Raw genomic sequence first — 24,576 nt, 5'->3', positions numbered from 1 at the left:
GATAGCACATACCACGGCTTTTGATATACCAGTCGTGGATGCACTGACTGGAACGACAAATAGCCCGCTAAGGCCTGCTTATTGTCTGCTACACGCACGGAGTAAACATTTACTCGTTAAAAATAATTACATGTAAATTCACTCTTTGGTCATGGTACAGCGCTCGCTCGAAGCGCGGTCAGTGTGGGATCGACCGCCGTCGGTGGGCCCATTGGGCTATTTCTCGTTCCAGCCAGTCCTCCAGAACTGGTGTAACAAAGGCCGTGGTATGTACTATCCTGTCTGTGGGATTGTGCATATAAAATATCCCTTGCTACTAATCGAAAAGAGTTTCCCATGAAGTGGCGAACGCGGGTTTCATCTCTGTATGTGGTCCGTAACCATGTCTGACTCCATATAACTGTAAATAAAATGTGTTGAGTGCATCGTGAAATAAAACAATTCTTTCTTTCTTTGGTCATGTCACGCAATGAATTGCTGTCAATGGATGACCACTAAACAATGCATGTACTTCCATTCTCCAACAGAAGTGCATTCATTGCAACACCACTGGGCGCGTGCAATGTCGAGCAGGTGTATACTTTATGTACAAACAGCCATAGCCCATTTGCGTCAAAATCGAATCAATGAATTGACATGTTACTCTTTAATGAATAATGTTAAAACTAATTTTAAAAATATTCAGTTTTAAATCTATATCAATTCGCCTAACATTTTGGAAAAAAAAGAAAGCAAAAAAAGGATTTAAAACGTCTCTTAACAAATTGCCATCAAATTTTATAAGTTAAATCGTCTTATTTTATATAGGGATGAAAAACTTAAAGTTTGTTTTGTTTAACGACACCACTAGAGCACATTGATTAATTAATCATCGATTATTGGATGTTAAACATTTGGTAATTCTCGTAGTTATCAGAGGAAACCCGCTACATTTGATCTAATGCAGCCAGGAGTCTTTTACATGCACTTTACCACGGCATTTGTCCAGTTGTGGTACACTGGCTGGGACGAGAAAAAACCAATCAGCTGAATGGGTCCACCGAGGTGGTTCGATCCTGCGAAGCAAGCACTTAGAGCGAGCACTCAACCGACTGAGCTTAATCCCGCCGCTAACAAACTCAGATGCAGCTTTCTACTTTGGCTGTTACCCTGTCTTGGACATATCCACCGGGGAATCTCGGACAATGTGCCCAAGACAGTCGTGCTTGGACCGTCAGTGGATGTAAGCATGAGTCAAATGGTTGATTGACTTTGGCTGTTCCAACATCTTGTCTTCACCCCTGTATTAAAAATGAAATTTAATCTAGACAGTTCTATGGTAATTTGTTAAGAATTTTTTTTATTTACTAGAAATGTTTTGTAAAACAAAATATGGGAGTGTATGTGTTTGTACATGAGTTTTAACATTATACATTATAGAGATACATGTCAATGTATCGGTTGTACCAGGCAACGAGAAGCGGGGGTGGGGGGGGGGGGGTGCTTGGGGGCTCTAGCTCCTTCCAATAATTCTAAATAAAAAATATTACAGGTAGTAAATGAATTGTACTTGTAGAATGTATTGCATTTTAGGACATCTAGTTTTCAAAACTTTAAGAGGACAATACACTCAAACCCCTAGAATCTTTGCTGTGCGCCCTCGATCTCAGTCGCCCCAACACCCCGCCCCCCAATGTCGACTTGCTTTCCGCCGTGCCTGTATACTTATTTTGTTTACTGCATTCCTAGAGTGATTAATGTTAAACACGGCGTGGGAACTTGACATTATCTTACACACAGGTCATTGTTTTCTTTGTTTATTGTTTCTGTTTGTAAACTACCGTATATACAAATATAGGAAGTAATAGTGCCAGCCCCTTTCTATCATGATGCCCCAGGCATGTTGACCCCCCCCCCCCCACCCCCTTTCCATTCCACACAATCCTGCACTCCAACAAAAATATTTGTTACGATACTGGTACTACGTTTCGGAATGTTAATTATTAGTATATAACCCCCATACCGTATTATGTGTATGACACTTGTTTTGGTTGAATACTAACTGCTATAGTATCTTAGCATTCTTGTCCATATGGATTTTGTTCTTGTTCCTTCTGCGTGTAGCAACAAAAAAAAACACACCCCAAAAACAACCAACAACAACAACAGCAGCAGTAAATTTAATTAATTTATGGTCTTATACAGTGTATTAAATTTGGCATAAATCAGTGGTATATAATATAGTTTAACATATTTTGCATAAACCAATGGTATATAATATACAGTATATCATATTTTGCATAAACAATGATATATAATATACAGTATATCACATTTTGCATAATCAGTGGTATATAATATACGGTATATCATATTTTGCATAAATAAATGGTATATAATATACAGTATATCACATTTTACATAAATCAATGGTATATAATATATAGTACATCATATTTTGCATAAATCAATGGTATATAATATATAGTCGTATTGATTGTGTAATGACAAGTCACAACAGCCTTTGGTATTATAGACTAAAACAAATGAAACATGTAAATTAGGGTCAATATATAACAATAATAAAACATTATAAAATCCTATATCTATAATATAATATGCAAGGCCTTCGCATTGCATTACATTACATTGCATTGCATTGTATTAACATATTGCAGCTTTTATATAATAAATTGCATACAATTGTTTAAAATAAGCACGCAGCTGTTTATATGAACACAGGTACCAGTATACTGTATGAAACTAAATTTGTACCGCAGTCTATCGTGCCCTGAGCATATTTTCTGGAACATGTCTGAAATCGTTCCCAGGACGGCCGTGTCTGAACGTTATGTGGATAGGGTCAAATGAAACGAGTCCCTACCCTACGCCGCCATGCTTTTTCTAGAAAGCTTATGTGTATTGTACATTTGTTTATTCTGTAATACACGCAACTGTAGAGATTCCACATAAACGTTTGTGAAACATTTACTGGAAGTTTTAAATGTCCAGTGTTCCACACATGACAACTGTTGCACTTCCGGCCAAGTGAACTCTGTCGTTGTCAACTTGTATTATGATATCACCGCCTCTTGACGAACACTGTCGAGCTGAAACGAAAGAGAGCTGTGTTCAGGGTAATGTGATAAGGTGGTTATTTTTAGATGAAGGCAGGTTCGATCCTGCGACGCAAGCACCCAAGGCGAGCACTCAACCGACTGATCTAAATCCCGCTCCGTTATTATTACATACAGGTACTCATGCAGACATATATACTTATTATTTATGTGCGTCTATAAAATACAGTTCTATTTAACTCACAGCGGACACTGTAGTTAATAATTTTTCCTTCATTTTGATACGAATCTGTCTGTCTCTCGTCTTTCTGTTTCTATCAGACGCTATGTTTCTCCCTCTCTGTTTTCGTTCTCTCTCCCTCTTTAATTCTCTCTCTCTCTCTCTCTCTCTCTCTCTCTGTTCGTCTCTGTCTCTTTCTGTTCGTCTCTGTCTGTCTGTCTGTCTCTGTCTGTCTGTCTGTCTCTCTCTCTCTCTCTGTTCGTCTCTCTCTCTCTCTTCTCTCTCTCTCTGTTCGTCTCTGTCTGTCTGTCTGTGTGGTGTGTGTCGACTGTGTCTCTTCCCTTCCCACTCCTCTCTCTCTCTCTCTCTCTCTCTCTCTCTCTCTCTCTCTCTCTCTCTCTCTCTCTCTCTCTCTCATTCTCCATCCTTGTCTACTTAGATTTAACCATATTTCCCTTGTGTCAGTTACCGTAAAGGTTTTTCTTGCTTAGTTCCTTGGACCAATAACTCGCTAATACTGTATGGGCAGCTCCTGTAAATATATTTATTTCAAACTTACATTAGCTTCATACAATGTTAAAATAATGTTATTCCAACAAATATTTCCCACATAATGATGTATAATTAAATGAAGTTTTCTTTGAAGTGTTCTTGAAAAAGAGTACGGTTAAAGCTATTTTAAATGTCAACCGGGATACCTGCACAAAACAAACAATTGTGAACGGTTTAAGTTGTACTCCGTGTACTTGAAAGGTCCTACCTACAAGACGACATCGGTGAAAACTAAACAAACTGACGGGGAGGGGGGGGGGGTAAATAAAACTGACGAAAAAGAAGCATTGTGCGCCATTTTGACTCCTGGGTCGTTTCCATGGTAACCGTGTTAAGATACAGGCACATGCACAACTCAGTTCAAACAAAAATACAAAAACAAAAAGTTGAAAATTACTTGCCTGTTACTGGATCCTCTGGGATACCGACCCATGGGGCAAAGTATCTCGAGACGAAATCATACTGTTTGCCACTTTTGTCGACACACCCGTTGGATTCTGAACCTTTCAGAGTCACAATAACACCCTTTATTTGACCAGAGGGTTCGTTTTTCTCCATCATTGATATCTGTGGCCGTAGTTTCTCCAAGTAACTTCTATATATTAAAAAAGGAATGTTTGTTTCGACATATTATGATATTTTGATCAATCGTGTATTAAATATAATACTAGAACTAGAGTATTAAAGGGAGTATCCTTGAGTTTGCAGCCATTGTAACATGTTATGGGGACGGGATTTAGTTACGTCAATTGAATGCTCGCTTGAGATGCTTGCGTCGCAGGATCGAACCACCTCGGTGGATCCATTCAACTGATTGGGAGCGAGATTTAAAAAAGAAACACTGTCTTTACTCAAGGACATAGGAAACATTAACAAATATGATACGGTGCGTATTTTAGTCAGTACATCTACGGTTCAAACTCTATTACGCAGGGGCGGGATTTAGCTCAGTCGGTTGAGTGCTCCCTTGATCTGCTTGCATCACAGGGTCGAACCACCTCGGTGGATCCATTCAGCTGATTGGGTTTTTTTCTCGTTCCAACCAGTGCACCACAACTGGTCAAAGGCCGTGGTATGTGCTTTCCTGTGTGGAAAAGTGCATATAAAAGATCCCTTGCTGCATTAGGAAACATACAAGGGGTTTCCTCTGACGACTGCGTGTCAGAATTACCAAATGTTTGACATCCAATAGCCAATGATTAATTAATCAATGTGCTCTAGTGGTGTCGTTAAACAAAACAAACTTTGTAACGTGTTTACGACTAACAAATCATTTTTGATTATTAAAACGTTATATTAAAGATGTGTTTCTGTTCAGAATATCAATATATGTATAAACAAAGTGTTTGTTGTCGTCCTAATACGTTTGTAGTAGCCCAAACCAGATTTTACCTTCCAATAATTTCGTATTTACGAAAACATATATCAGGAAATAAAATCAACAGTGACTACTACAAACATGAGCACACAACCGTAAACACACTAATTATAAAGGCACTGGTATTGTAAAGAAGAAAATAAATGTAATGTGTAATTATAGGCTGTGGCAATCGGAAACATTTTGGCTAAAAACTCCCTTAAAAACCCCTACCCTTTTCAGCACAGGGATCTGTCATATATAGTGTCGTAAAAACAGGTCAGCACATACCATTGTCATGGATAGACCAAACATTGAGCACTACCTACAACAGTAAATAACAGTGTGTCTACCAATAAGAATTATAGAATATTAAACGAGCTTCCATTTCGTATCATGTTTATGTCCCGAGTGAAGTAATTTTCAACTGTCACGAGCTTTAGCGAGTGACAATGAACTTTATTTCACGAGGGACATAAACATGATACGAAATGGTAGCGAGTTTAATAACCTATTTATTATCCATAATCGATCTTAATTTATATCGCTCAACTCGTTTGGCTGACGTTGCTGTAAGGTTGTAGTGCAACAGTCGATGACGTCAGTGTAACGTCCCACTTAGCGCAACGCCAAGTGGCACCCATCACTTTCATATACCAAGATATGTTTTAACCATATGGGTAATAATCCATTATACGACCCCTTACATATTTTATGTATGTCCTAAAAGCTATAATTCGTTTGCATCAAAAGGGAACCAATGAACTGGCAATGCAACTTTATAATGAATTTCGTGCTATAACATATTTCAGTTCCCAAATGTGTTCTGTATTAATTATTAATTTAATATCATGATCATTACAGATATAGGGCTTAAGCGCCATGCGACACTCACCCACCCACCCACCCATTAATCTACTCCAGAATGCAACTAAAAGCAAGTTAAAATATCCTCATTATCATTTCCAATTTGCTCGCTGTTTTTGTCACCTACATTAACCATTCTTTCAACAGGTCTCAGGTAATATTTTCAAAGGAGTATAACTTTTGTATTTGTGTTTTTCATATGTAACGTGAAACCTTTAATCTGATTAATGTCAAACTTAAACCTTTAATGTGATTAATGTCAAACTTAAATAACTAGGTGAGTCGTCTGTAATTACCGTACATACCGTGGTAAAGTGTCTCGCAATCTAAGTATTAACTTTCTTGTGTTGGGAGAATATTCAACATCTTGAATATCAGTTTCTTCAACCACTACCTAAATAATAATATTATTTATCATATTAATAATTAGGAGATGATACGATGCTGATGCTGATGCTACTACTGATGACAATTAAAATGGTGTTAGTGGTCATAATGTTTTTTAGTGGTCATAATGATGTCCATGACAATATGATTTGTGACACACAAATTCTTTATTCATGTCTGTATCACCTTGTGTACAGATTAAAATAAAAACAAGAGTACAGTAATAATATATACAATAATACAGCAATACAGTACGCAAGCCAGTCCTATGACGTTATGAGAGACTTTGGAACCATTAAAAGATGACGACAGTAACAATGTCAATAAAAGAGTGAAAATGGTGATAATGATACCGGCCTCGGTGGTGTCGTGGTTAGGCAATCGGACATAAGGCTGGTAGGTACAGGGTTCGCAGTCCGGTACCAGCTCTCACCCAGAGCTTGTTTTAACGACCCAGTGGGTAGATAGAAGACCGCTACACCCTCTTCTCTCTCACTAACTACTAACAACTAACCTTATGTCCTCGACAGACAGCCCAGATAGCTGAGGTGTGTGCCCAGGACAGCGTGCTTGAACCTTAATTGGATTATAAGCACGGAAATAAGTTGAAATGGAAATGGTGATAATGATAAAGATGATGATGGTGATGATTATTAAAATGGTGATAATGATGTTAATGATAAAGATGATTTGTGATGTTGACATTAAATGATATGAAATGAAATGATGATGATGATGATGATGATGACGATGACGACGCTCGGGATGTATATTATTTTATATTTTAGAATGTATTGACACACAGTACTGTGGAAACGGGGGCGTAGCGTGATCTGGACCTGGGAAACTGTATGTGTACATTCTTAAATCCGCTGAATCCACCATGCATCAATGAACGAGTCTCGATAAGTAAGAACGAGATCACTAACCTTCAGAAGATCTTTCACAATGTCTCTTTCCTAAAAACAAACATACAGCACGCTTTATTCATACACCAAGCATATTATAGTACGTTTTAGATAGTAACTGAGTAAATAAATCTCCAAAACCATTCGGTTCAATCTGATTAAAATTAGCTCCACTGGTTAATAACTATATAACTATAGACAAGCAGAGCTGATTTCAATCAAATTGCATTCGCGTCATTTTAAAACAAAACGTTGGGCTGAGCTTAGCGTAGATCACTATCACATGTGGGAGATCCATATCCATAACAACCTCTGTAATTTAAAAACTGAATACTGAAAAAAACGAAAAAAAAAAACGCGTCGTGGAATAAATTCACAGCTAAAAAAACATGAAGCTGTGGAGAATAAAAAAAACCTACACGGCTATATTCACTGCATTGCCGAATTGTCGTGGACATTTGCATGGGTTACATAATCACTGTCCCGAAGCGGGACGTAGCCCAGTGGTAAAGCGTTCGCTTGATGCGCGGTCGATCTAGGATTGATCCCCATCGGTGGACCTATTAGGCTACTTCTCGTTCCAGCCAGTGCACCACGACTGGTGTATCAAAGGCCGTGGTATATGCTATTCTGTCTGTGGGATGGTGCATATAAAAGATCCCTTGCTACTAATGGAAAAAAAATGTAGCGGGTTTCCTCTCTATGACTCTGTCAAAATGATAATATGTTTGACATGAAATAGCCGATGATTAATAAATCAATGTGCTCTAGTGGTGTCGTTAAACAAAACAGACTTCTAATCACTGTCCCACATCATGAGGAATCGATCCCCGTCGGTGGGCCCATTGGGCTATTTCTCGTAACAGCCAGTGCCCCGCGACTGGTATATCGAAAGCCGTGGTATGTGCTATCCTGTCTGTGGGATGGTGCATATAAAAGATACCTTGCTACTAATGGAAAAATGTGGCTGGTTTCCTCTCTAAGACTATATGTCAAAATTATCAACTGTTTGACATCCACTAGCCGATGATAAATAAATCAATGTGCTCCAGTGGTGTTGTTAAACAAAAACAAAAAACACCATGAGGATACCTGCAATACCAAATTGTATGTAACATTCTCTGACACTACCACATTTGATTCTGTAGTAATAAACTTGTAATAAAAAAAATCTTGTATGTAATATTCAAAGTATTGCACTTAAAACTCTGAAGTTATACAATGTATATACAGATTCATAATATTGATTTCATATCTGTTGTACTCGGTATGCTGTATATTCTCTGGGGAAATTAAAACAAAAATGTACGTAACATTATCTAGCTTTCACTAGATTATGCTATGTTAACAATAAGATCAATTAGGTTACTTCTGGTACAAAAGCATTGGGCTGTTCCATCTTTGGAAAGTGCGTACAAAAAGTTATCTTGCTTGGTGGTTGTAGTCCGTGTGCGTGAAAAGGCGACATTGAACTGGCATATAACTTTGTAATTAATAATGATAAAACATATTAAAACATATTACTGACTTTTAAACCCATACCAACTCAAATAACATTTGTTACAAAACACTTCTTTTTTTCAAATAAAACAGTTTCTTAACACATTACCATCAAATTACATAGATGAATCTCATTTTTAATACAGGGGTAAAGACAAAAGGGTAGAACAGCCTTAGCTGCATTGCTATCGAAGTAATCGATAATGCAGTACACCCAGACTAAAGGTAGGACAGTGCGTTCTTTATGTTGGCTGTTCCATCAGTTGTCTTCATACCTGCATTGTAAAATAAGATTTCGCCTATGGAATTTGATGATAATTTATAAAGAAACTCTCGTTCCAGCCAGTGCTCCACAACTGGTGTAACAAAGGCCGTGGTGTGTACTATCCTGTCTGTGGGATGGTGCATATAAAAGATCCCTTGCTGCTAATCGAAATGAGTAGCCCATAAAGTGGCGACAGCGGGTTTCCTCTCTATATATATCTGTGTGGTCCTTAACCATATGCCTGACGCCATATAACCGTAAATGAAATGTGTTGAGTGCGTCGATAAAACATTTCCTTCCTTGTAAAGAAGCTTTTCACGCAAACGGACTAGCAGTTTTTCTGTAAGGACCGTTTTCTATGTGTGCGGTTTTTGATGCGGTGCGGACGCGGACGCATCAAAAAATGGATTCACCTGTTATCAATAACAGTGTTTTCATATGAATGGCGCGGTTTGTGGTAGACGCGCCAGCGCCGCACCAAAAACAAAACAAAATCCTACGCACCTGGAAAACTGTCCTAACACTAGATAACAGGTATGCAGAGATAGAAATAAGCAGAAATCGTTCATTAGTCCACCGGAGAATTACATCTAGAAATGTATTTGTCCACCAATATTTTTACTGGTCCAATTAAGTTGTTAGTTTTATTCATGTGCAAGGATAATGTCTCTGTTGGCTCGAAATGAAACTCAGAATAACCAAATGTTTGACATCCAATAGCCGATGATTAATTAATCAATGTGCTCTAGTGGTGTCGTTAAACAAAACAAACTCTTCAAAATGAAACAGCAAAAATAAATTTTACTTGTCTACTGATTGTTCGAGCAGATTTTTTACTTGTCAGGACAAACGGATAAGTGCTTATTTTAAACACTGCCAGTTTCGGATTCAGAAAATCAATTTAAGGCGCGGGGTGTGTGTCGGGGGGGGGGGGGGGGGGGGAGGGGGTCAAACGTTCCCTAAGGGATTCCTCAGAGTTTCCAACGTAAAAAAAGAAAAACTAAAATTAAAATATAACTATCGCAAAATTTAGGGGGGGGGGCGGGCCCCTGGAACCCCCCCCCCCCCCATTCCCACCCATAGATCAGCCACTGAATGGATATGTTCATGATACCGAGTGCTTAAAGCCGTTCGCTAGATGGTGGGATAAGATAGAAACGAATTAAATTGTTCATGAGCGCTCTCCTTAACAGAGACCAGTAAAAGAATGTGTCGGGGTGTTCTTTTACAAAGTTAGTTCTTTCCGATCGAACCAATGTCTTACTGTTAAAACTGCTTGCACTTTGACAATAAAGCTAAAATAACTTTCAAACTTTAGGAAAAGTGACAAAATGTCCTAGAAACATCTAGCCGAATAAGACATTATATTACCCCCTCCCTAAAACAAAATATTTTCATTATATTCAACCGTTTAACGCTGAGTTTTCGGAACACTGCGAACGTCGAAGTTTTGGAAATAGTTCGACTGCTTCAAATACTAACATCACAAACCTGTTTTTGTGATGGATTTAGGGGGAAATCCATCGATAACTGATCTCCTTTATTTTTCACTTTGAGGATTCCACTTCGTGTTTGAAAACTGATGGTCTCCGACTGATTGCCTGCAAGAAATTACATAACACAGTTATACTTGTTACTTTCGTTTTCATTTTAAATGACGCCTTCGACTTATTACAGGACAATAGGAGAGGTGCATCTATCTCAGTATTAAAATGCATAGGCGTACGGGCTACTATTTTCGTATATACTATATAGGGTTGCAAACGAACCACCACGCATTTTTACATAGATTACAACTGCTTTTGAGGGTAGAATGGTGCAAATACATGGTAAAAAGGTCTCAGGTTAGCACATTTTCCCCCAATATCTGTATAGTTTTTTTCTCCCGAATTTGAGGTTTTGCTCCCGCCCCCCTGTATTGTACGTTTATGTTAAAATGACAGAAAAGCAAACTTTAAAGTGCAGTGTATATTTTAGATCATCCACGATTTAAACGTTTAAAGCGGTAGAATATCGACTGACATTTTCACACTCAAGTAACTTTAATTTTGACCTTCTACGCATATTTATGCCCTATCCCTTAAGTCCAAAATTCGATCCAGTGTGCCTGCATTACGACCAATAATATGAATGAATGGGCCCCCACCTGGTCCTGCACTGAAGAGCAAACTAATTCACTTAAGACAATTAGACTTCCCGTATACTGGAATCCCAGAGTAATGCTGTATAACCGGCCTCGCTGGTGTCGTGGTTAAGCCATCGGACACAAGGCTGGTAGGTACATGGTTCGCAACCCGGTACCGGCTTCCACCCAGAGCGAGTTTTAACGACTCAATGGGTAGGTGTAAGACCACTACGCCCTCTTCTTTCTCTCTCACTAATCACTTACAACTAACAACTAAACTACTGTCCTGGACAAACAGCCCAGATAGCTGAGGTGTGTGCCCAGAACAGCGTGTTTGAACCTTAATTGGATATAAACACGAAAATAAGTTGAAATGAATGTAATGCTGTATAGTTGAATGATGCGAGAAGCAAGCAAGACAGCATTTTACTACATACATAGTAACTCATTACTGAAATAAAATTTATAAAAGACTTATAGCGAATTCGAAGCATCGTTTACTGAAAGCGAAATCGACGTTACCGTTGAGAACGGTCAAATGCATTAAAGTCGCAGACACTACTTTCAACCCGTGAAAAAAGGACAATAAATTCGTTTAATCTACAAACCTTTAATACTAGCCTCGGTGGTGTCGTGGTTAAGCCATCGAACATACGTAAGGCTGGTAGGCAGAGGGTTCGCAGCCCGATACCGGCTCCCATCCAGAGCGAGTTTTAATTACTGTAAGACCACTAAGCCCTCTTCTCTCTCACAAACCACTAACAACTGATAGCTGAGATGTGTGCCCAGAACAACGTGCTTGAACCTTATTTGGATATAAGCACGAAAATAAGTGAAAGAAAGAATCTTTAACATATTCAGATAAAGTTACAAGAATCTGTGATGTTGAAATGCGGAAATACCCATAAAAACAGACAAGAGCTCGTCCTCAAGGCCGCTATTTCTCAGAGGTACGTGTGTTTTTAAAAATATGAAAATACATTTCATGTTGTATAAAACACCAGAATGATCAGAAACATTTTGGATGTTCGGAAATTCGGAAATAATATAATCTAAACAATAAAATCTAAATAATGTCTCATTTCAATTATCAAAAACGGTTCTAGTGATGAAAAATACGCCGTAGTGTTTAAAAACTAGGGTATGTCGCTTTAATGTCACGCTCTATGATCACCGGTAAGAGATTCCAGCCAAATCCGGATTCAATCACTAGTTTGTATCCATCATCCCATATCAGGTGTGGTGCGTTTCTAATGAACATCAGTGTATTTTAGCGACAGATACTTCATTTGCATTAGGCAGACAGATACTGTATTTGCATTAGTCCCATACTGAGCAAATATATAAATAATTGATAACACACAATGACACACCGTGCGCTTTATTGTCTGCCGGATTTGCAGATATTGGCTTGCATGGCACACAGAGAGTGCACTGCGATGAATAATACAGGCTCGGGGATCCATTCCGTTAATACGCCACCTGTGAGTGATACACACACTGTATGTACGGGAATGCAGTAATAAGATATAATTTGCATTTGCTGTTTGACAACTAAACTAAAAGGTTAACGGCATCTAGGTCTCTTAAAAACAGCGTGCTGCAGTGGCGTAGCGACGGGGGTGGGGGAGGGGTGGGGGTGGGGGGGTGGTTCGGTGAGGTGGGGGATTGGGAGGGGGCACGGGACCATGCCCTCCCCTAATCTTTTTTTTTTTAAACTATTTAATTTTATTAACATCATACATATATATATATATACATAGAAGTGTGGGTTGTCCCCCCCCCCCCAATATGGGTCCCCCAATTTAAAATAGAACTACGCCAATGGCGTAGTGTACATTTCGACGAACATGTTTCATGTTTAGAATATTCATTTCTGAATATCTGGTGTGCTTTTGATTGTCCTGGTTAGTCTTTTAGTATGACTGTTTGACTAAAGGTGGGGAAGGGGGAAGACACACACATACACACACACACAAAGGAAGGGCAAAAATGTTTTATTTCACGACGCACTCACCACTATTACTGTTATATGGCGTCGGACATGTGGTTAAGAACCACAAAGGTAATTAGAAAGACGTGGCAAAACATCTTTTATATTTATCATCCGACAGCACTGGTTGGAACCAATGGGCCCTCCGGCAGGGATCGATCCTAGACCGACCGCGCTTTAGACGAGCGCTTTATTACATCTCGACCCGCATTGTTTTCAAGTAAAAAAATAAATATAAATAAATAATAATTTTTAAAAAGGTTTATCCAGAAAATTATACCAGAACAGGACAAACATATTATTTTTAAATTTTTTACATGCCCATAATCTATTCAAAGTTCAGGCATGCCTACCCTAGGTTCGGCTTTTATTATGAGCAGCGGTCGATCGATCGCAGGGCAGGAGAGAAATACCATACTGTGTTGTAACAATATGTACACGGACCAGGTACCTTGAAACACAAGGATTCATTAACATGGTCACCGTGACCTACCTTTGACGTAGAACAGGGTGGCCGCGGCTGCCAACGTAGCGTGACCACATAGATTCACCTCCACCGTCGGCGTAAACCACCGCAAACCAAAGTGACTCTCTGGAGAGAAGAAGAAAAAGAAAAAAAAAAAAATCTAGAAAGTGAGTCAATGCAAAATTAACAAACCGTGGATGTGTTTATCGTCGGTCGATACGTTTACATGTCGATATAACTGTGCTGATATAATATACCGTAGCTAAAAGTTCAAAGCAAAGATTTCAAAACATCAAGGATGACAATGAAATGCCATAGACCGTACAGAAACATTTACAGCATTGTTACAGTGTATGGGTATGTGAACGAGTACATGTACGTGAATAGGCGTACTGGCTCCCATTGTTTGTTGTGGGTTTGCTTTTTGTTTTGTTTTGTTTTGTTGGTTTTTTTGGGGTTTTTGGGGTTTTTTGTTTGTTTTTTGTTGTTGTGTTTTTTTTGTGGTTTTTTTTTTGGGGGGGGAGGGTTAGATTTTTTTAGGGGTGTTTGTTTTGGGAGGTGGAGGGTGATTTTTACCCAAATTAAACGAAAATGCCCGAATCTGGATAACATTTATTCACAAACAGCTATACAGGGTTGCAAACGAAATGAGATGAAGGGCAAAATGTTTTATTTAACGACGCACTCAACACATTATATTTACGGTAATATGACGTCAGACATATGGTTACGGACCACACATATACTGAGAGAGGAAACCCGCTGTCGCCACTTCATGGCGACTCTTTTCGATTAGCAGCAAGGGATCTTTTATATGCACCGTCCCACAGACAGGGTAGTACATACCACGGTCTTTGTTACACCAGTTGTGGAGCACTGGCTGGAACGAGAAATAGCCCAATGGGGCCATCGACGGGTTGCAAACGAATCACTGTACACATTTCTACATGGATTACAACTAACAGTATAGATAGAATTGTGGAAATACACGATGAAAAGGTTTCAGGCCAGCTCATATCCCCGTTGGTGGGCCCATTAGGCTATTTCTCGCCCCAGCCAGTGCACCACGACTGGTATAACAAAGGCCATGGACATTATGATGTCCATAAATTAATTGATTATAGATATATTTATATTCTAAACAAGAACAATGTAAGTAAATTGTAATTTTATTCTGTAAAACTATTTTTATTTGTCGAAAATCTTTTAACCAAATATAAATCAGTGTAACCGAACGATTGGTAACCTAGGTATATAGGCTACCACATAAACTGATTTCTGGTTACTTCAGATTTTAAAATGTCATCCCCTGTCGTCTGCATGTATTATATATGTAACCGGCCTTGGTGGTGTCGTTTTTAAGCCATCGGACATAAGGTTGGTAGGTACTGTGTTCGCAGCCCGGTACCGGCTCCAACCCAGAGCGAATTTTAACGACTCAATGGGTAGGTGCAAGGTGTAAGTGTAAGACCACTACATCCTCTTCAGATAGCTAAGATGTGTGCAAAGGTTAGCGTGCTTGAACCTTAAATTGAATATAAGCACGAAAATAAGTTGAAATGAAATAAAAAATATGTAAACACACACTGTGTTATATGAACCGCATATACGGAATACAAACTTCATTACAACGTCTGTACTCAAATGTTTCCACGTTTCATTAGACATACTGAACAGGGTAGGTTCGCTGTACAACCCGTCACCACAGTCTAATGAAATGTTTCACAGGCTTTGTCACTGTGTTCTGACAATTCAGGTTTTATTATATATATTTTTTTAAACTTCAAAGCCAGCACCCCGTTTGATCTCCCCCGTGAATATGATCCGACAACACAGGCTTACTTTTTGAAACTTCAAAGTGAGTACGTCATGTGATCTCCCATGAGTATGACGACAGTGCACATCTCCAGTGCAGGGGGGTCACCGAGACGGTTGATAAAAACACAGATATACGGGACGGTTCTTTGTCCGAAGAATAGTTGCACGGAGATCGGCTGGCCCGAGTTTGAAAAAAGACTTGACTTGTTCCCAGTGTGGACACTGGATTCAAGGTCAAGCGCAAAGAATCAATCTAGCTGATTTAGCCCTAACCGCCCCCCGGTGCCAGTCTCTGTCTCTCTACCTTTGTCTGTATGTGTGTCTGTGTGTCTGTCTGTCTGTCTGTCTGTCTGTCTCTCTCTCTCTCTCTCTCTCTCTCTCTCTCTCTCTCTCTCTCTCTGTCTGTCTGTCTGTCTGTCTGTCTGTCTCTCTCTCTCTCTCTCTCTCTCTCTCTCTCTCTCTCTGTCTGTCTTTCTCTTGCTTATTTCTTCTCTCATTCTCCTCTGTCTCCCCTCTCTTCCTCTTCTCTCATCTATCACTCTCCCTCGTCTTTTCCCCTTCCTCTCTCTTCTTTCTCCTCTCTGTCTCTCTCCTCTTTGTCTCTGTATCCGTCCCTTCATATCGCTTCTTTCTTCTCTTATTCTCTCCTCTCTTCCTCTATCTCATCTCTCTATCCCTCCTCTGCTTTTTCTCTTCCTCTCTCTTCCTCTCTCTCTCTCTCTCTCTCTCTCTCTCTCTCTCTCTCTCACTAACACACTTGTCATGGATATGATTGATGACTGAAACATCGATGTATGTGTGGGGGAGGGGGATTCTGAGCTGTACTGCCTAAAACAGAGCATTCATAATTCAACCCAGTGCTACCTATAGCCTTGCCTGGCTACCTCAGTTTCACTTGGATCTGGAGTACATAAAATGTATAGATCGTGTCAGTTAATCATCCACTTACTCTAACCCCGACTCCGTTAATGCTGAAATGCACTCACTCTACCTTGCCGAAATGCACTCACTCTACGTTGAATTAATTTTATTTTAGAGTAAAAAATAAAAAAATCCGCATAGGATCCTATATAAAAAGAAGGAAAAAGAGCTGTAAATAAAATAAAACGACGCATGTACGTACTCAGGCGGAAGTCGCTCGATTCGCCATCACAAGAAATAAAGGCAGTTTCAGACAGATTCATTTCGCCGCCGATTCGCTGGAGGTCTTCGTCTGTCAGAGCCTATAATTAACACCAAGAGATGAGTCAATGCGTAATACAAAGAGCGGAGCCATCGAGAGTTAAAACGGACCTGGAAGCAAGGGCGGATCCAGGAAATATTCAAGGGATGGTACCAAAGGTAAAAGGGTACATGGACCAACTCCCTAAAAAGGGCACTTCAATAAAATATTGTTAAAAAGGGTGTTGTTGTTGTTGTTGTTGGTGTGTGTGTGTGTGTGTGTGTGTGTGTGTGTGTGTGTGTGTGTTACAGTTCCTTGGATCCGCCTTTGGGAACATAGTGAAATAAATGACATTTAAAAAAGAACAAAATACCCTCACTTTACTATTAGGTAACCCAAAACTTAGTTTCCAAGAAAATAGTGCTATATTCAAACCGTCCAGAACTTCATTATAGATAGCAAACGTTTTTAAATTAATTTACCATTCACATTCACATTCTCTAATGGCATGTGGTCGAAGGCCTCAAACGGTCCCTAAAGGACTTCTCGGATTCTCCAACGTAAAATCGAAAAATTTAGGGGGCGAGCCCATGCTCTCTTTTCAGATTCGCCATTGCGCTCTCCCTCTCCCTCCCTCCCTCCCTCTCTCTCTCTCTCTCTCTCTCTCTCTCTCTCTCTCTCTCTCTCTCTCTCTCTCTCTCCATCCAATCCTTAATAATGTATAATGATAAAAATAATAACCTGCTTATCTTCTTTACTTTTTCTTCGTTCTATTTCCAATTTCCCCTCTTTGTTAGTAAATTCAGAACAAGTTATAATCATTATGTTTTATTTAATTGCTTGTAAAATATTCATATTGTAAAATGTTAGATAGGCCTTAATATAGGCTAATGGTTTTGACCGCAAAGTCTGGTTTCAACGGCAATATAAAGAATTTTAAACCAGAGACCGTGGTATATGCTTTCTTGTTTATGGGAAAGTGCATATTAAAGATTTCTTGCTACAAAAGGAAAAAGGTAGAGATTCTTCTGTAGACTACGTGTCAGAATTTGAAACCATGTTCTAGCAGCCGATCATTAATTAACCATCGTGAATAAAAGAAATATATTCGATTTCACAGTTTAACAGTATGCTGTCAAAAAGTGAAAATATCGTCTCTTTAGGTTATTAACAAGCAAATTATAAAATGTTTGATAACTTTTACAGTGATTTTTCTAATATAATATAGGCCCTATTTTTGCCCAGTGGAAAAGCGTTCGCCTGAAGCGCGGCCGATCCCCGTCGGTGAGCCTATTGAGCTATGTTTTGTTCGTGGTATGGGACTCAACAGCAACAGAAGCAAGACAAAGATCATGAAAGCCAACACAAAGAACAACAATCCTATTACGTTGGAAGGAGAGCCAATGGGTGAAAGTCTCATTCACATACCAGGACAGTACAATTAACAAAAACGGACGCACATAATATGTCAAAGCAAGGATACAGAAAGCAAGAGTGGCATTCATCATGTTGAGAAACATTTGAAAGACAAAACAAATCAAACTTAACACCAAATTGAAAATCTTCAACTCAAATGTCAAGGCAGTGTTACTCTGGATCGGAGACATGGCGAAGTACGCAGAAGACTTTAAAAAGACTACAGACCGTCATCAACAAATGCCTGCGCAGAATCTTACACCTAAAGTGGACAGACAAGGTACCCAATAATACACTCTGAGAACGGACCAAACAAGTATCAATAGAAAACGAAATAAAGAAGAGAAAGTGAAGGTGGATAGGACATACACTCAGGAAATCTACAGAAAGAAGAGAAAGTGAAGGTGGATAGGACATACACTCAGGAAATCTACAGAAACCATCACCCATCAAGCCATCACATGGAACCCATCCCCCAGGGAAGAGACGAAGAGGCAGGTCACGGAACACCTGGCAATGAGACACCGAAAAGGAATCAAAGGAGATGGGTTACCAGGAGAGAGATGGAGAAGATGGCCACAAACAGACAACAGTGGCGTTCTTTACTCGATGGCGTATGCTCCTAGCGAGAAAATAGGCATAAGTATAAGTATGTGCTACCTTGTCTTGTGGGATGATGCATATAAAAGATCCTTTTCTACCAAAGGGAAAATGTAGCGGCTTTCCTCTCTAAGTCTATATGTAAATTTACCAAATATTTACCATCCTATAGCCATTGATTAACAAATCAGTGTGTTCTAGTGGTGTCGTTAAAAAAACCTTTAACTTTTATAGATTCCTAAGTTCAGTTTTGATTTTTAACGAGCTTCGCAACTTATAAAGAGAAATAACTCTTGGTGGAAAATTGTAACGTTATAACACGAGCCCTTTCCCATGTTTCCAGCAGCAGTGGCCAGTGTTGGAAATTTGCACTAATAAATCAGTCAAAGAGCGGTAACTCTTTACTTCATGGCCAACTGCTCAAAAATGAATTTTATACTTACCTTTGTATCACCTTGTGTTGCCAGTAAACATACTGCTGCCGGATTTCCACTAAATGGTTCGTCTGTGAATGAATCGATTATAAACACTGGAACTTTCATTGTATTTAATATTACAGCTCGTAATCCACATAAAAATTAATGGTGTCACCAATAAGACCCAACCAATCCATAAATGAAAAGATAATGTAGATAATAAATCCTTTCTCAAAATGTCTAATCCTGCCTAGATGCAGATGTCTGGTGAATTATGACACTGTGCCTATGACAGACGTGCTCGAACCTCTTGTTAACATTAACACAACAAGACGAATATTTCAAAAAGTACACTATAAATTGCATATAGTTTCATTTCTGTAGTGTGAATATTTTAGCATAATTAATTAAAGATTACGCAAATGATATTCGGGTATATAATAGTCATCATATTATTTTTACGTATGTAAAATACAGATTACTGCATGAGTGGGGGTGTCCTACGAAATGTATGGAACACGTTTGAAATTCGTATTGCTTTAGCGAGAATTACAATTTATTTATTTATTTATTATTATTTTATTTTATTATATTTTTTTTATTTATTCACACACACACACAGACACACACACACACACACACACACACACACACACACACACACACACACACACACAGACACGTATTTATACTACATCACTACTGATGATAATTAAAATGTTAATTCCATATGGAAAATCACGTTAGAAAATGGGGGCGGGACGTAGCCCAGTGATAAATCGCTCGCTTGACGCGCCGTTCGTCTAGGATCAGTCCCCGTCGGTGGGCCCATTAGGATATTTCTTGTTCCAGCCAGTGTACCGCGACTGGTATGTGCTATTCTATCTATGGGATGGCGCATATAAAATATCCCTTGCTACTAATGGAACAATTTAGCGGGTTTCCTTTCTAAGATTATATGTCAAAATTACCAAATATTTGACATCCAACAGCCGATGATTAATAAATCAATGTGTTCTAGTGGTGTCGTTAAACAAAACAAAACAAACAAACAAACAAGTTAGACAATGGTTTAAGCCACATTGGTATTTCTTTTAGCATATATATATTCTTGTTTTGAGGGGGAAAAATGAAAACATCCCCTTTAAATGGTGTTTCTAAGCAGTAGTACTGTACTTAAATAAAAAATGTTGGCATCAATTATAAGACATAAATTTTAGAAATATCTCTCTCTCTCTCTCTCTCTCTCTCTCTCTCTCTCTCTCTCTCTCTCTCTCTCTCTCTCGTCGGTTTAAATGACACTGACAGCTGATTGAAAAAATAAATTATGAGCTGGGAAGTCGTGGGCGAGGAAGGGTGGGGGGGTACAACATTATCACTTTAATGAAAGCAGATGATCCGAATTTATCTTTTATTTTTCATATGGTAGGATCTGCAAACTAGACTGCCATCGCAAATTATTGGAGTGCGTGGATGGTAACTATAAATACACAGAAATGTAGCAATTGTTCACACTCAGTTCTGGAATACAGCCAGTGCTGATGCCCCAAGATATGCAGCGAAACTATATAAACTTGGAAATTAAAATAAACTCCTCAAAAAAGAAATGTTATCGAATACGTATGCGCAGTATTAAAACCACTAGTAGAGTTGTTTGTTGTTGTTTGTTTTGTTTGGTTGTTGTTGGGGTTTTTTTGGGGTTTTTTGGGGGGGTGGGTTTTTAAAAATATTATTGCTGGGTAGGTGGGTGGTTGGGAGTGTTTTTTGTGAATTTATTTTGGGGGGTTGGAGAGGGGGGTTGTTGTTTTGTTGTGTTTTTGTTCTGGGATTGTTTAATAGGATTTGGTTTTTAATTATTTTTTTTACTACAGAACACAGTTGCTGTCATGGATAATAGCTATCTACGGGCAACCCATGGACGAGCGATTTGGGTTGTCGATGATCTTAAATACTAATCATAGAAGTCCTAACTAATTACTATATAAAACAATTTTTATTTTATTTGTGGCTCACTTTATGGATACCGGCCTCGGTAGCGCAGTGGTTAAGCCATCGGACTATAGGCGGGTAGGTACATGGTTCGCAGCTCGGTACCGGCTCCAACCCAGAGCGAGTTCTTAAGGGCTCAATGGGTAGGAGTAAGGCCACTACATCCTCTTCTCTCTCACTAGCCACTAAGCAACTAACAACTAACCCACTGCCCTGGACAGACAGCCCAGATAGCTGAGGTGTGTGCCCAGGACAGCGTGCTTGAACCTTATTTGGATATAAGCACGAAAATAAGTTGAAATAAAATGAAATGAACTTTATTCATGAATTGTGAAACCTTTACAGAGCTTAGGGCCTATATTAAACATTGAGGTTGTCAGTTGCACACAGTCACACAGATAGTTTGAATTATATGACAATAGTTTGTTTTGTTTAACGACACCGCTGGAGCACATTGATTAATCGTCCAAATCGAATCAATGAATTGACATGTTACTCTTTAATGAATAATGTTAAAACTAATTTTTAAAATATTCAGTTTTAAATCTATATCAATTCGCGTAACATTTTGCAAAAAACAAAACAAATTTCCATCAAATTCCATAGGTTAAATCGTCTTATTTTATATAGAGATAAAAAGTTAAAGTTTGTTTTGTTTAAAGACACCACTAGAGCACATTGATTAATTAATCATCGGCTATTGGACGTCAAACATTTGGTAATTCTGACTCGTGGTCATCAGAGGAAACACGCTACAATTTTCCAAAGACAGGAAAACACATACCACGGTCTTTGTGCACTGGTTGGAACGAGAAAAACCCCAATTAGTTGAATGGGTCCACCGAGGTGATTCGAACCTGCGATGCGAGCACCTCAAGCAAGCACTCTACCGACTGAGCTAAATCCCGCCGTATATGATAATAAATACACAAAATAGCTTTAAAATGTGAATATTGTTAGTTTAGTTCTATTTAGCGAACTGGAGACCGGCCTCGGTGGCGTAATGGTTAGGCCATCGGTCTACAGGCTGGTAGGTACTGGGTTCGGATCCCAGTCGAAGCATGGGGTTTTTAATCCAGATACCGCATCCAAACCCTGAGTGAGTGCTCCGCAAGGCTCAATGGGTAGGTGTAAACCACTTGCACCAAACAGTGATCCATAAATGGTTCAACAAAGGCCATGGTTTGTGCTATCCTGCCTGTGGGAAGCGCAAATAAAAGATCCCTTGCTGTTAATCGGAAAGAGTAGCCCATGTAGTGGCGACAGCGGGTTTCCTCTCAAAATCTGTGTGGTCCTTAACCATATGTCTGACGCCATATAACCGTAAATAAAATGTGTTGAGTACGTCGTTAAATAAAACATTTCTTTGTTTCTTTCTTTAGCGAACTGGCATCCGAACGACTTTTGTTGTTATTGACGGTGTTCGTAAAATGTTCATACTTTTAAAAATATTATTATTATTTTTAATTTTATATGTTTGGTATTGTATATGGGTTTTTTTTTTGGTGTGTGTAACAGAGCGATGTAGCATAATGTATTAATTCTGTATACTGCCAAGTGTTTGGCAATCGTCTCCTACAGAAATGGGAGATAGATAACCAACACGTGTTCTGGATAAGATATTTGCGTAACGTGCCCAATTTTTTATCACGTGATCTAAAACTCGCAAGCCTAAAGTGTAGTAAATACAATATATATAATATTCGTTATTGTAAATATTTTTGTATTCATTTTTTTTTTCGAGAGATAAATTATACACTTTTAAATTATGATTATTACAATGTATTAATATTTTTCAGCAAATAACTCATTGTTTAGTTATCGTAAACAACGTGATATAAAGGATTCACTGGTCGCAGGGGTCTCGTGACCACACCCAGGTCCGTTTGAAATGCCCTTTTCAATTGCTTTTTTTAAATTTTAATTTTAAATTCATCAACATTAAATTGCTGTAAAAACGCATTTTTGGGCATCTTTATATCAAAATATTTTGGGAAGAAAGAAACCCCTATCCCCCTATGCCTACCCCCCCCCCCCCCCCTCCAAGATCTCAATCCTTTTGGGAGTTGGACACATTTTCCTTTTCTAGAGTTTTGTGGGACACCCCTCCCCTTTTTAAAATCCTAGATCCGCTCCTAATGCTTTTACGCATCTGGCATTTTCTGGTTTTTCTCTACCAAAACGGTGGTAAATCTGTGAGCGATCATTATTCAACCCTCCCAGCAGAATGGATGGACGCACGTATCCGAGGATCTCTCGAGCATGTCTGATTACGGCGTGTCTTTTACCAATGTTTTGGATTTCGGCGACCGCAGACATGCGGCGAAAACGATTAGACATTGGCGGGATCAGAAGGGACGGTCGTCTGCACATCGCCGAGCTCCACATATCGTCTCAAGTGGAGTCTAGATTTGCCACTGTGGATGTGTACAGTCGAATGGTGAACCAGGACAACGCAAGTACGCATGCGTCGTTCGTCGTTCAGATTCCAGAAACGGCCTTCATAACCAATTTCTCCATGGTCATCAATGGGACGTCGTATTTAGGCAAAGTGGAGGAGAAGACGGAGTCGAAAAAGTTCGACGTAGCCCAGGAAGAGGGACAGTCTGCGTGGCAGATCAGTTACCACGGAAGGGACAGAGACAGAGACATGGATGTCTTCGAGATTGACGTGAATGTGGCGGCAAATTCCGAGGTGTCGTTTGAACATATACCAAGAATTGCTAGAGCGCAGACTGTCTAAATACATCCAGAGGTTCATCATTCAGCCATTTCAGATTGTCCCTGATCTTAGTTTAACAGCAAGCTTCAAGGAATCGCAAGGTTTCAAGGACTTTGCTGTCAAGTTACCGCAAAAACACTTTAAACACGACGGGCTCTCGAAGTAGTGCAAAGATCCACGCGTCTTCAATGACTAGAACCATCATGTATAAACCAACAGCCGAGGAACAAAGAAGATTCAACGTCGACACGGGCATTGGTGGCGAATTCATTGTGGAATATGACGTTAACCAGAGAAAAGATGGGGGTGTCATGATCATTAAGGATGACTGCTTCATCCACTACGTGGCTCCCCAAAATCTCCAACCTTTGGCAAAGAACAATGTGTTTCTTGTCGACATCGGTGGGTCTATGGCAGGTGAGAAAATACAACAAACGAAATTCCTTGTTGGTAATCCTTGATAAGCTAAGACCAGAAGATGTTTTCAACATTTTGCTGTTTGGCGATGATCTGAGCAGATGGCGTCCTGATCCGCAGGAAGCTAGTAAAACTAACACTGAAGCGGCGAAGGATTACGTACGACAAAGAGTTCAAGCTTCAGGTTACACCAACATTAATGATGCTTTGTTGGAATCTATTGCTTCCCTGAAGAGCTCGTTCAGTCTGCCTGGCAATAGAGCCAATCTGATCGTGTTCGTGTCAGACGGTGAACCATCAACAGGTGAAACGGACACTGAAACGATTCGAATTAACGTCC

At 39.3% G+C, this 24,576-nt stretch overlaps 2 protein-coding genes across 2 annotated transcripts in view; one reads left to right on the top strand and one right to left on the bottom strand.

Moving 5' to 3' along the window:
• Positions 1 to 2,146: 2,146 nt before the first annotated feature.
• LOC121378319 (phenazine biosynthesis-like domain-containing protein) lies at positions 2,147 to 19,450 on the bottom strand. The gene is made up of 9 exons (XM_041506433.1): positions 19,136 to 19,450; positions 16,638 to 16,737; positions 13,724 to 13,822; positions 10,604 to 10,713; positions 7,369 to 7,398; positions 6,358 to 6,446; positions 4,230 to 4,423; positions 3,746 to 3,808; positions 2,147 to 3,089 (listed from the first exon to the last, which is right to left on the bottom strand). Exons 1-9 carry the CDS (start codon positions 19,232 to 19,234, stop codon positions 2,980 to 2,982), a joined length of 894 nt encoding a protein of 297 aa, XP_041362367.1. The 5' UTR covers positions 19,235 to 19,450; the 3' UTR covers positions 2,147 to 2,979.
• A 3,874-nt stretch (positions 19,451 to 23,324) lies between these two features.
• LOC121379779 overlaps positions 23,325 to 24,576 on the top strand; it is a 22,868-nt gene continuing 21,616 nt past the window's right edge. The window contains 3 exon segments of the mRNA XM_041508430.1: positions 23,325 to 23,834; positions 23,900 to 24,258; positions 24,260 to 24,576. The exon segment at positions 24,260 to 24,576 is cut by the window's right edge and continues 455 nt beyond it. Of these exon segments, the coding sequence (XP_041364364.1) occupies positions 23,325 to 23,834; positions 23,900 to 24,258; positions 24,260 to 24,576 (1,186 nt within the window).

The sequence above is a fragment of the Gigantopelta aegis genome, chromosome 8, assembly GCF_016097555.1.
Source record: "Gigantopelta aegis isolate Gae_Host chromosome 8, Gae_host_genome, whole genome shotgun sequence".
Classification (NCBI taxonomy): Eukaryota; Metazoa; Mollusca; class Gastropoda; order Neomphalida; family Peltospiridae; genus Gigantopelta; species Gigantopelta aegis.
This window is presented reverse-complemented; position numbering and strand designations above follow the sequence as displayed.